The sequence below is a fragment of the Patagioenas fasciata genome, chromosome 8, assembly GCF_037038585.1.
Source record: "Patagioenas fasciata isolate bPatFas1 chromosome 8, bPatFas1.hap1, whole genome shotgun sequence".
Taxonomy (NCBI): Eukaryota; Metazoa; Chordata; class Aves; order Columbiformes; family Columbidae; genus Patagioenas; species Patagioenas fasciata.
This window is the reverse complement of record NC_092527.1, coordinates 7,482,656-7,495,361: the sequence shown is the minus strand read 5'-3', so window position 1 is coordinate 7,495,361 and position 12,706 is coordinate 7,482,656. Positions and strand designations below refer to the sequence as shown.

Sequence of the window (12,706 nt, the reverse complement as noted above, 5' to 3'; positions counted from 1 at the left end):
CTATATTGGCTAAAGAAGTTGCTGCCCAAAACGGGTGCCCACCACAACCCCCTCCAGGGTCCCAGAGAAGTGGACAGCAACTATGCTAAAACACATTCACCTTGTACCTCAGGGCTGGCCAAGAAACGCTTTGCTGCTCCAGATGAACAAATGTACACAGTTTAAACATCTTCAATTAGTTTTGGTTGTGTGGTTATTGGTTTTGTGTTTTTTTTTTTTTTTTTCCAAGACACCTCCTTATGTCCAAATAAGTTTGTACTGAATGCATAAAAATAGTGAGTTGCATTGGGTTTGGGTGGTTTTTCAGCCATATAATTAAATTGGTGCAACTAATGTCCAGGCAGCGGTCTTTTCCCACAGCTCACTCCCACACCTGCTTCACACCTTCCAACACGAACATCAACACAACTTCTCACACTGCAGAAAGGCAACCTGTTTTCCTACAGCTTTAGGGAAAAATTGCAGGTGAACGCTTCAGAACAAGAGTGACTCCAAGCAGAGCAGACTTGAGGGTAAATATCAGACAGATTATTAGTTCAGGAGAGCTAAAGGTATCTAAGAGCAGCATGCTGCAAGTTGCATTGCCCAGCAGGCAGCAGTGCCACCCTTACCTGTAGCACAAACGTATTCACCCTCAGCTTGTGGGTCAGGAACAGGGGATTATTTCTCAGCAATTGCAGGGCCGTGTTCTAAAAAACAAGAAGGAAACATAATAAAAGACTGTAACTCTGTGGTGCACACAGCCTCCCTCCTGGCAGGCATGCTCTGCATTTTACCGCTCTCACCTCATGCTGCCCACCAAATAAAGCCAGGAGGGGGAAAAAAATGGTCACACAGCTGATTAAAACAGCCAGGCCTTTAATTCAAGTGTGTTTCTAGAGGAGAGAGCCTCCAAAAATCCTGCCTTGTTTGACACCACCCCCCACTACCAGTCACCAGACCCCACGAAACACATTCAGATTTATTGTCTTTCCCATGCAGTTCGTTAAACTAAAGGCAAACACAGTATTTCTCAGTCCTGTCAGGATAAAGAACGGGCCTTTCCATACCCTCAGCGATTTATTAACCCAAATTCACCCTTTTTCCACAGACAAACCGCGCGTTACGCGCAGTTGGGTCGTTCGGTGAAGTTAAAGCTGCTTAACAAACCGCTATTAAAGAAAAACCGCTTCGACGTCGGCTGTAACACACAGCGATAACTACCCCAGCCCCGGCAATGCCACAGGAAACAACAACAACAATAAACCAAGCGCGGGAGCGGCGACTCGACCCCAAAACGCTCCTTGCAGGCCTAGGCACCACAAGGGGGACTGCCCTCAGCCCCCGGGCCTGCGCCCCTCAGCCCGCTCCCGCCGGGGAGGGGAGGGGAGGGGAGGGGACGGGCCTAGCGGAAGGACCGCGCCCAGCTGTCCCCCCTACGCTGTTTCGTTTTGTTCCGCCGCTCCCTGCCGCGCTCACCTCAGCTCGGCCCCGCCGCCGCCACCGGCCCCGCCTGAGGGAGCACAGGCCCCGGCAGCGCTTCCGCGGGCTGTGGCAGGACGGGAAAGGGCGGGGCCGGGGCCGGAGGGGCGTGGTTTGAGCGGGAGGGGCGTGGTTCGGGACGAGGGAGTGGGGTCTTGGGCGTGGCCTGTGAAAGGGAGGGGCGAGACCTCTGTCACTGCCGGGCGGTATTAACAGTTGTCCTGGGTCTACAGTTGTCCTGGAAGACCCGTGTGTAGGGTCTCAGGGGCTTATATGCACGTCCTGGAAATCCTGTGTGTCTGAGGGACCTATGCATATAGGTCCTGTGATGTGTGCATTTGCTGTTGTATATATACAGCATTTGTACAGGTGCTGTATAGAGCTTGTATATGGGGCTCAAAAGACCTGTATACAGGGTCTCAGAGGTCTATATATTGTAGGTCCTGAAAAGCTTGTGCGTAGGGTATGAGGAGCCTATCTATAGGTCTGGAAGGCACTGTTATATACAAGGGTCTCAGGGGCTTATATGTAGCTCCTGAAAAGGGTCTCAGGAGTGCATATATGTAAGGTCTGAGAAGCCTAGAAATCCAGGACCTGAAAGAGTCTATACACAGGGTTTGTAGGGTCTATATGCAGGGTCTGAGGTATGTATGTGTAGGGCTGAGGCAGCTGCCTATACGGTCTGAGGGGGCTGCAAGGCCTTGGCCATTTCTGCCATACCCTGTTAAGTCTCCCCATTTTTATTTCTGCAATAGGTAATTCTCTCCCCCCCAGCAAATGCTTCACACACCGGAGGGGCTCCCCGCTCACCCACGTCCATAGCGGCAGCTGACAGGCGATGGAGGTGCCCTTGGCGCTGAAAAACCTTCTGTGAGATCCAGAAACCCAGCACAAGGAAGAAAGGGAGCTTTTCTGTCACTGTAGAAATGCAGAAAATTTCGTTTTTCCAGTATGATCCCCTAAACTGCAAATGCCTTGGCAGTGGATGAACTGAACTTCTTTCTCTAGCCTGTTTTGTTTTCCTCCTGGCACATCTGGCTGAGCAATCCCCTGTGTTTTTGATGACAACTCACTTTAAAAACCAAAAGGATTCTCTCGTGAGGAATGTGTCTCGTGAGCAGGTAATTCTGCAGGGTCCAGCATGGTTGCTGCTCCAGCACGGTGGTGAGGAGAGCTGACAATGCTGGGTGACCCGAATTAGCAACTAAACTGCAATCATGGCCTGTCATAACTATCCCTCACCTTCCCAGCTGTGCGCGCAAGCATGGCCATGCACTATTAACCATGTCTGCCTATTTCTGCGTGGGTTTCCTCCCTCTGCTATTGAATTTGCAAACAAAATCTTTATGGGAGGGTTTATCTTTTCTATTGACCATAATATTTACAAAACGCTGGGGGAAATATTTCCACTGAGCTGCCAGCCTGACGCCTCCCAAAACAACAAACTGGGGAGGTACTGGGAAGGGCTCAGGATGATGCCCACACGTAGGAAACCCCTCTTTAATCAAGATACAAACCAGATTTGTGCCCTGCTGCTGCATGTCTTTCATGTGCCTGCAGGGCTTTGCCCCAAATCGACGGGGCTGCCTGACCATGGAACGCATGGACGGGGAACTTGGGTGAGAAAAGCATCGTCGAAGGAGAAAGGAACAAGAGGAAAGATGGGAGAGGAGGAAGAAAGAAAGAGAGAAAGAGAGAGATTTAAAAGAGAGAGATAAGAAAGAGAGAGAGAAAGAGAAAGAGAAAGAAGGGAAGGAAGGAAGGAAGGAAGGAAGGAAGGAAGGAAGGAAGGAAGGAAGGAAGGAAGGAAGGAAGGAAGGAAGGAAGGAAGGAAGGAAGGAAGGAAAACATAAAAGGAGAGAAGGAGAGAAGATGGGACAAGAGAGGAGATGGAGAGGGAGAGAGAGAGAGGGGGAGGGAGAGGGAGGAAAATTACATGTGCAGCACATTTCCACGTGGAAACACCCCCCAGCGTGGTTTCATCTCCTACCAAAGAACAGGAAGATGTGTGGATCCTGTGTGCAGCGTCCATCCTGCATTCCCTGGAGCTGGTACACAACAAACCTTCCCATGCACAATTTATGGGAGAGGAAAGCAGCACCAAGGGCACCACGCCAGCCCAGCAATGCTGTGATTTCAAGTAATCATAGAGAAAGCATGTGCCCGAACACCTCACCTGAAAGGGGCCTTTTTGGATGACAAAGGAGCTGGGAAGGAAATGTGACACCTCGAAAATAAACACGGCCTGGGGTCATCATCAACTGAGATTTGAGAGAATAAGTGTTATTCTCCCAGGATAGAGCAATGCCCGGGATTCCCCATCCCAAATGATTCCTGCAGCACCAGGGGAACATCATTTTCTCTAGCCCTTGCTCAGATGGGACAGTCCCAAAATGTAAACTTGGAGGCTGATTTTTGAAGCAAGGGAGGGATCCTGGCAAACCCAGTGGAGGGATATTATGTTTCTGGGGTCACGGGCAGGCACGTCGGGTCCTGGGGCGGTGCCCAGCGCCTCAGGAATGGGATGGCAGCAGGAAGGGAAAATGAGAAAGGCATGCCTGGGTCATGTGTACCTTGGCATCCAGATCAGAGGGAGGATTCACTGCTGGGGAGGCTAATTTTAGGTATTTTAATTTTAGTTGCTTCCATATGGCTCTTAGGTTGGCTCCCTTCAGGCTTTAATGAACCCCCATTAAAAAACACATTTTCAGGAGGCATAAATAGCGATTGCTCTTCAGGAACACAGGAGGCTGCTGGATTCTGGGGAGCCCCACCACTGCCCTCATGCAGAGACAACGCTGCAGGGATTTATAGGATTAACCTTTTGGCAAGGTTTAAGGTGATGCAAAAGAGACTTGGAGGGGTTGGGGTGCAGCAGCATGTGGAGCTCTGGCCATTACTGATGGAGACACCAGAACCTGAAAGATGGGAGGAGAACATGGCACAGTGAGCAAATGCTGGTGTGTTTGGGTAATTGGGGGTTTATTTTGGAGGTTCTGCAAGGGGACAGGGACCACTGTCCTGTGCAGCCCAGGGGCATTTCCCCATCACATCTTATTGCTCCATGAGCAGCTGTTGTGGTGCTCAGCTTATGGAAATGGCTGATGCTGTTCCTCTACCGGCAGGCAGACTCTGTCCCCTGGTCTCACGGCTGTGCTGTTATCTGTGTTAGTCTGAAAGCACCAGCCTTTCTTCTAAATAAAAGGTGATAAGATGTGCTTGAACCTGGTATCCACCTGAATTTCCTCATCCACCCACCTTGGCTGCACCTGCAGGATTTTGCACATGCATTGACCACCACTTGTGGGGCTTTGCAAGTATCGCAGCCCCAGACATCTACAGGAATAAAATAAGGTAAATCATAATTTTAAATAACACAAAGAAAGCCATGAGCCAACAGACTAAGCGACCATTTTGGGCTTGTTTGTTTGTTTGTTTCTAGCCATCTTATTTAATCTGAGCACTTTGGGGCTTGCTGAGGTCTGAGCCAAAGTGTTTTGCTTGCTTATGGCTCGTTGCACACTTGCTTTCTCTTAAATCAGTATTTTATTTGCAGAAGGACTGCATCTGTGCCTCTGTCAGCAGTTGGGATGGTTGATGGAGGTTTTGAGGCTTTAGCTTTCCACTTCAGTCCTTCCCACAGCAATAATATTAATTGCAAGCGCTGGTGTGCTTTTCCCCATCAATTCTTCTCAGGAACAGCTTTCCAATATTCAGCCAGCTGTAATTATAAGTACCAGGAGAAAGTCTTGTTAAATACATTCTATTATCAAGGTTTTCCAAGAGTGGAAGATGGTTCTAGCAGGGTACCAGGAGCTATTTGACCTAAAAAGACAGGGTTTCATTTTGGTGCCAATATTCTCACCCTTTTCGCCCCCTGCACTCTTGTGAAGCCATTCCCTGCCGGCTCCTTTGATTGCACGAGGTATTGATCTCAGTGCTCACGTTTAATTCACATTTCTATGCATTGTAATGAGTTCCCACATGCTCAGCATGGGTTTGTTAATGACTTATTGGCCTTCCTGCCGCCCTCGGCCTTTGCTCACAGCCCATCTTCCCCCACCTCTGTCAAATACTCCTTGGAAATGTTTAAGCTCTGCCTAAAATATGGCTTTAGGTGAGCACTTCTAGCTCCTCTTTAAACAGAAATAAATATCTAAAGGTGTGAATGGCTGGAGGAGTAGTTGGGGCAGTTGGGGCAGGTCTGGCAGCCCAGGGTCTGTCGGTTTTCCCCATTCCTGCCCTCCCTTGGAGCCACCAGCATTGAGTCCACACAGGAAAGCCCATGGAGAGGGCACCATGGGCTTATCCTTAACGTGTCTCTGCTCACCCAGCCAAAAAAAAGTGCTGGTTTGGGTAGTTTATGGCTTGCAGACGTGGCTCTGCCTCAAAACATTACTGGGGCTGCATCCTCTGCCCTCCCTGGGACCTTCCCCATGCTGGGAACTTCCTTCCTCCCCCTTTCCTGCCTTTCTGATCTCCCTTTTCCAGCTCCTCTTGGCTGCGTTAATGCCAGTTTTGCCATTTTGAAGCTTTAAATCCGTGCTGGGGAGTGGCTGATGTCCCCAGAGAGGGACACCCTGGCTGTGGTCCACGAGGCGGCTCTTTGGGCCAGATGTGCCCCAGGAGCATCTTCCAGTGTGAAAACTGCAGGGGTCATCGCAGAGGGCTGCGAGGTACAAAATCCCTATTTTAAAGCCTTTTTTTAAAAATCCTGCTGCCAATTTTCAGCGTGGAAGAAGAGGAAAATACAACGAGCAGAGGCTGAGCAAAGGTTTGGTCTGATCTGAGCAGTGGAGCTCAGAGCAGCTGCTGCAATAGGTCTCCTTCATCTTGCAAGGAAAAGCCAGTTACTATTGAAGTGCTAAACATGCCACACTGGAAAGACCGTGGGTAAATCCTTCCAAAGGGACACAGCTGAGTTTTTATGGCTTAAACCATGTTTTCCCAGCCAGCGAAGGAAGGAAGGAAGAACCATCCCTGCAGGAAAACCCAGCCAGAAATGAAGAGGATTGCTCAGGGCCGAGCTGCGTGGCTCCAAATTGACATTGCTCGGGGAAAAGCTGTGAAGAAACCCCTCAGTGTCTGGGCAGGTGTGAAGGCAGGATTTGGGGAAGGCAGCACTGGAGAGAGGTGGGGATGGAAGGAGGAGGGCTCTGGTGTGTTGCAATGGTGTGGGTGATGGCTGAAGCGCATCCGTGTCACCCCATCACTCCGTCGTGCTTCCGTCTGTATTTTCAGGAGGTCTCTGTGGCAAACAGGGGTGGTAAATAATACCCGGAATCTCTCAGCTCATGTGTTCCTGATGTTTTCGGCAACCTCCAGCCTCGTCACAGTTTTCTGCCCATTGATTTCCAGTGACTCTCCTTTCCTGAGCATCCTCCCCGGAGAAGGTACGTCCCGATTGCTCCACACAGTGAACACCCAGGCTCTTCCACTTCAAAAAATAATCATAATACTGCAGGATCACAGTTACTTTTAAGCCAAAGCACTTCATTTCTGTCACAGCTGTGATGGTATCACTGCACATGGGAACTGCTTGTGCATTAATATTTTTTAAAGCTCCATTTTCTAATGAGCAATTCTGGGTCTGCTTCCAGTATGAAAAGCAATGGGCTCATTTCTCTTCTGGACTATTCCTTCCCAGGAATTAAAAAGGAGCTGCTGGCAGTGTTGTAACAACTCCCGGACAGAAGGAAAAAGTCTTTTCTAAGGAAAATAATCTGAATAAATCACCTTTCAAGAAACAGCTAAGCACATATTACTTATGTAGTCCAGATACTGTTGGTCTGGCCCACCACATACGCATGTACATCCCTCTCTGTAATGTGTATATATATATATTTGTTTATTTATTTATTTTTGCTCACCTACTTTTTATACCATTCATCAAAACTGGTGAGGGGAGTGAGGGGGATGTCAGCTTGGCCCGGTACCCCAAACCCCTGTGCCATGCTGCGGCCATAGTTGCACCTTTGTGGCCTTCCTTGCTGCACCCTGTCACCCTGCACCCTCTTCCTCGTGTCCCCCTCCCTGGCGCTCCCTATCACCTCCCTGGGCCCCATCACCTCCCTGCACCCCATCACCTCCCTGCGCCCCATCCTCTCTCTGAACCCCATCTTCTCTCTGCACCCCATCACCTCCCCACACCCCATCATCTCCCTGCACCCCATCCTCTCCCTGCACCTCATCACCTCCCCGCACCCCATCATCTCCCTGCACCCCATCACCTCCCCGCACCCCATCCTCTCCCTGCACCCCGGCCTGGCCCCGCCCCTCTCGGCCTGGCCCCGCCCCTCCCGGCCGGTCCCGCCCCGCGGCGCCCCTTGCTGGGGACTTTCCCTGCCCTCTAGCCGGAGCGTGGCCCCGCCCACCACTTGCAGGGGAGGGAAGGCAGCGGCCAATCGCCTCTCCGGATAGGGCACCCTCGCGGCGCCCATTGGCTGCTCCGCCTGGGCTTGACAAGCCCCGGGCCGGAGAAGGAGGCGCTCCGATTGGCCGGCGCCGCCGGCCGGCCCCGCCCCGCCGCTCCCTGTCCCTCCCTCCCCTCACCCTCCGCCCGGGCGGCAGCAGCAACGGCCGCCGCCGCAGCAGCGTGAGGCGGCTCCAGCGGCGCGATGGCGGCCACGGCGGGCAGATCGCTGCCGCTCCTCCTCTGCCGCCGCCCCACCGCGCTGACGGCGGCCGGTTGCTTCCCCGCGCTGGGGCGGCGCCGCCAGCAGCAGCGACACAGGACGGTGAGTGGGGCGCGAGCCGTGCCCTTCAGGCGGCGGCCGGCTGAGGCGGGCGCGGTGCCGGCACAAGCGGCGGGGGAGGCGCGGGGGGGAGCTCCGGCTCCCCCTCGTTCCCCGGGAGGCGGCGGCCCCCGGCCCGGCCCCGGGCAGCTGTGTGTTATTCTTAGCGCCGTCGCCGGGCGAAACTTGAGCGGGGCGGAGCGGCGGCAGCCGAGCCCCCGGCCCCGCTCCGCCAGCGGGCTGCTCCCCGGCCCTCCTTCCCGCCGCCGCGCCGCCCCGGGAACGAGCGGCTGCCCCCGCGTCCCGCTAGCGCGTTCCTCCGCTTTCCGGAGAACGCGGGAGCGGCCCGGCGCAGCCCGCGGTACCGGCGACGGGCTCCCGGGGCGGGGGTCGAGTCCCGGCGGGGCGCGGCCGCCAGGTGGCGCCTGGGGCCGCCGAGAGCCCGCGGGGGGGTCGGGGAAGGTGGCAGCTCCCGGCGTTTGGGGGAGGGGGTCGGAGCGACAGCACCGGGACGGGCGACAGCGAGTGCCCAGCGCATCTTCACCTTTTATAAAAGAATTTTCCAATTCTTTTGGCCGCCCCCCCATCAAGGTCAGCCGGGGGAGAGGCACCGGGGGGTCCCCGGGTCCGCTCTGAGGTTGGTGTGCTCGGGGCGGGGGGACGTGTGTGCCCAAATAAAGCTGGTTTTTGTTGCTTCCCCCGCAGAAGAAGCACGTTTAATGGCTTTGCCAGCAGACTGACAGCACACGCGTTGCTTACTATGTGTCTTAAAGGGAAAAAACGCCCGTAAAGGCAGCAGCTTGCATCTTGGAGCTCGAGAGGTTTGCTAAAAATACCGTGAGGTTGTTTTTTTGTTTTTTGTTTTTTTTTTTTTCTTTTTAAACTAAGGGAACAGTATGTAACCGTGGGATATTCATCTAGCTTTTGCCACAATCTGTTTTATCGCCGGCTATAAAAAAGCTGCCGTCGGAGGTGTGCACCTGTCGCTCACTTGTTTTGCTGAAGCAACTGATTGTGAAACTACCTAAAGCCGCTGAAATGTCTGTTAATCAGGTGACGGAGCAGCGCTCTGAGCTTCCTTGGAACAGCAGATATAATGCTGGGTCCTGAGGGTGCTGTTTAAAAAGCAAATAAGTGTTTGCGCCTTGTATCTCCAGGGTGCCGGTGGTGTCTCTAACATTGTCGGTATGTTTTCACAGCGAGGGGACGCCAGAGGTTCTGTCCGTATCAAGTGTCTCAGTGGCATCAGTTCCATATTTGCAGTGTGGTCATTCGCATGTGTGAAGTGCGATTTCTGCAACGTTTGACTTCGGACTTTGTAAATACCAGCCTGGCAAGCGAGGCCACCAGTGCTCTGCTTTCTGGTCAGGTGTGGAACAGCCTTTTCAGCTTTTGTAATTATCATGTAAGTTGTTGCTTTTAAGCAGTATCTGCCCCAGAAAATAATAAATTATTTATCTAAATTTAGGTTGACCTTTGTGATTAATTTAACAGAGACTCTGATTCATGCTTGATTTCACTAATCGGGCTAAGTGTGGCAGTAAATGCGCAAGAAGATTAAAAACAACCATTAAAAAATATCTCGCATATCTTCTGTTTGCCTGGGATACCTCGCTGCTGCCGTGGCCTGAGCCGAGTGGATGTGGCTGAAGTGTGAGCACGCACAGGAGCACGTGAAATTCTTGGTTTTTCTTTCGAGGATTAAGGACGTGTCCCATGGACTGATGATTAGAAAGTTCTTCTGCCTGCCGTACTGGTTGGGTTACACTGTTTGATTTTTGTCAGCTTGGCTGTTTGCCATCTGTGGTGTTGCTGTGATTAGTTTGGGTGGTTTTCTTCTATTTTAATAGGGAGGTCATATGCAGGTTGGTTTAGTAGGTGTTGAATGGTGAAGCGCCTGTGTGAAACTAGCGACCAAGTGAAAGCCTGGACAGATCAGGTCGGTACCCACTATCCTAACTGTTCCTCTTTACAGCACCTGTAGTGTTTCTATTTATCTTCTCCCAGAAAATCTAAGTTATCCTTTCCGTCATGCTGCACTTGTGAAACTATGGCCTGGTGGGAGAGAGTAGGAACCCGAGGGCTGCCAAATAAATGATCTCAGAGGAGAAATTGTGGGAGCTGGAGCTCTTCATACTAAAGAGAAAATCAAAAGGAGGTTGCTGCAAAGAGGAAGCAGAAAAACAGAAAATCTGTGTTAGGTAGGAGAAGTTATGGGCTTACAGTGTGAGAAGAAGGATTTGGTTTGCTGCTGGGAATCTTTTTACTGACGGTGAGTAGTGAAATGCTGAATTATTTCCCAGGAGATATGTTCAATCTTCATTATTGGAGGTGATTAGGGCAGTTTAGATTTGCATCAATCAGTTATGGCTGATGAAGAATTGATCCTACTCTGTGATAGGGCTGAACTGCATAAGCTTCCTGAGTCTGTAGATTATATTGGAAAATAGGTAGGGAGAGTTTGTATAATATAGGTGTAATTAATAGAGTGACTATATAAGGTATGTCTGTGCAGTATTGTTTTTAATACAATAAATTCTACTCTGTTACTTCTCAGGATGGCTGATTTCTAGCAGAGGCAATAAATTACACGGGCTTTCTTGAAATAGGGTGGAAATGCTAAATGGTCTTATGGATGAGTTCTTTCGAAAGGGATATAAAATATGTTGGAAGAGCCTGGACCAATGGACCAGGCTACTGGGAGAGGACAGGGCTTTAAAACAAACTAACCAACCCTTCCAGATGTGTAAAGAATGAGGTGGTGATAACATCAAACAGTAGAGAGGGCAAGAAGGTCCAAACTCTTGAGTAAACACTTGGTTTATGAAGGTTCAGATGGGAATACAGCAATGTTGGGAGATGTACGGCTGGAGTGAAGCTTCTGTAAGAGCTTTGAAAGCCCAGAGACTTGGGAAAGGTCAGTGGTATCAGCGTATGGAAGTGGGGTTATGGAGAACCCCGCGAATCTTCTCATTCTGTCCTAGTTGCTGGGCAAGAGATCGCGGGAGGAGGATGCAGAAAATTTGAATGGGAAATTAACTTATTGATCTTGCAATAGGAAGAAGCAGGCAGGAGAGAGTGTTTGCTGATATCTGTGAATTTCCCCTTTGAAAGTGACGATGTTGTTCCTTGCAGGATGACTGCAAAGGGCAAGGAGAGAGCTGGTTGGCATAACCAGGTAGTAAGTGGGGCTGGAGGGTCCATACTGTTGGAAGAATATGCTAGAGCTGAATAAATGGACTTAAAGCAGAGGCAGCAGAGGTTGGATCTCTCCCAGTCTTGCTTAAACATATACGAGAGTGAAAGAAGCCTCGTAGAGGAGAGTCGGTGAGTGCACATGCAGGGGGAAGACTACAAGAGGAGGCTGGAGGGGTTGTTGTGCTGGGGGGGCGGCTGCAGCTTTGGTGATGAGTAGGGCTGAATAATTCATAAAGCAAACCATCAATAGTATTGGTTTTTGTTTTGAATCAGTGCTGTACTTGTGTCCTGGTCGGGAGGGAGATGTGGAGAGCTGATGCATTGCTGTGAGATCTTACCTGAAGGTGGGAGGGGAGAGAGGCAGTTTGTTTAATCAGAACAAGTTAACTTCTGCTGGTGAGAAGACCAGAAATGCCAAGAGTCAGTATCAGCAGGCAAGAGGAGGTGGAAAAAAAGTATTGTGCGTGGTGTCTTTTTCTATAGGCCAGCTACGCACAAGAAGTGGCAAAGGATGGAGAAGCACGAGTTGGTCACAAACATGCAGTCCTGTGCACGGGCTTCGTAAGCAACATGAGTGGAATTGGGATGGAGCCAAGTGCTCGGTGGGCGCTCAGGCGGCATTTCTCAGTGTAGTGGTGTTTGCTAGGTTATAAACTGGTGGGAAGCACAGCAGCCATCAATCACAGTGCTGCCTGCTAATTAAAGCCGTTGGCCTCCAGTAATTTCTGGCGCTTGGTACAAAAGTTGCCCTTCTCTTCCTGTTAGGCAGCTTGCCTCAGAGGAGTGTGGAGAGAGAGTTAAAGTGGATATTTCTCAGAGGAAACTTCCTTATGAAGCTAGGGAAGCCCCTTCTTTGACTTCTGTTTGTTCCAGGAGTTGAGGGTGAGCTGCCCATGGCAAAAACTCAGCGCTGCCCTGAGGCTGGGGAGCAGTCCTTTGTGAAGAAGCTTCCAAAAGGAGTAAGCTATAAACGTTTTTCAAATATACAGTGGTAGACAAAGGACTATTTTTGCTCTGCTTTAGTGTGTTGAATGCCTAAGCTTCATGGCTTTCATCCCGTGAAGTATAGAGGCTCTTGTTATTGTGTTTCTTAATGTGTGATTGTGTTGGATCAGTAGGTAATCAGCTGGTTCAGATCTGGAAAAAATATCTGTCGAAAATCAAGGACTTGGCTGTATGTGGCGTTCCTGTGGTAGTTAATCCTGGCCATTCTGCGTAGATCAGGAATAATGACTCCTAGCGACAACTTCTAAGCTTAAAAAGGAAAAACTGAACCTAATGGAACCGCAGTCAAATTTCGAGTAGGTGTCGGG

At 50.8% G+C, this 12,706-nt stretch overlaps 2 protein-coding genes across 4 annotated transcripts in view; one reads left to right on the top strand and one right to left on the bottom strand.

The window, feature by feature from the left end:
- Positions 1-1,559, bottom strand: part of MICU1 (mitochondrial calcium uptake 1) — a 97,085-nt gene extending 95,526 nt beyond the window's left edge. For all 3 annotated transcript variants that reach the window (XM_065843265.2, XM_065843264.2, XM_065843267.2), the window contains exons 1-2: positions 1,459-1,559; positions 612-689 (exon numbers count right to left, since the gene is read on the bottom strand). The gene's annotated coding sequence lies outside the window, so the exon portion shown is untranslated. The remainder of the gene's footprint in view (positions 1-611; positions 690-1,458) is intronic.
- A 6,455-nt stretch (positions 1,560-8,014) lies between these two features.
- MCU (mitochondrial calcium uniporter) overlaps positions 8,015-12,706 on the top strand; it is a 93,866-nt gene continuing 89,174 nt past the window's right edge. The window contains exon 1 of the mRNA XM_065842940.2: positions 8,015-8,198. Coding sequence (XP_065699012.1) covers positions 8,079-8,198 — 120 coding nt within the window. The 5' untranslated portion in view covers positions 8,015-8,078. The remainder of the gene's footprint in view (positions 8,199-12,706) is intronic.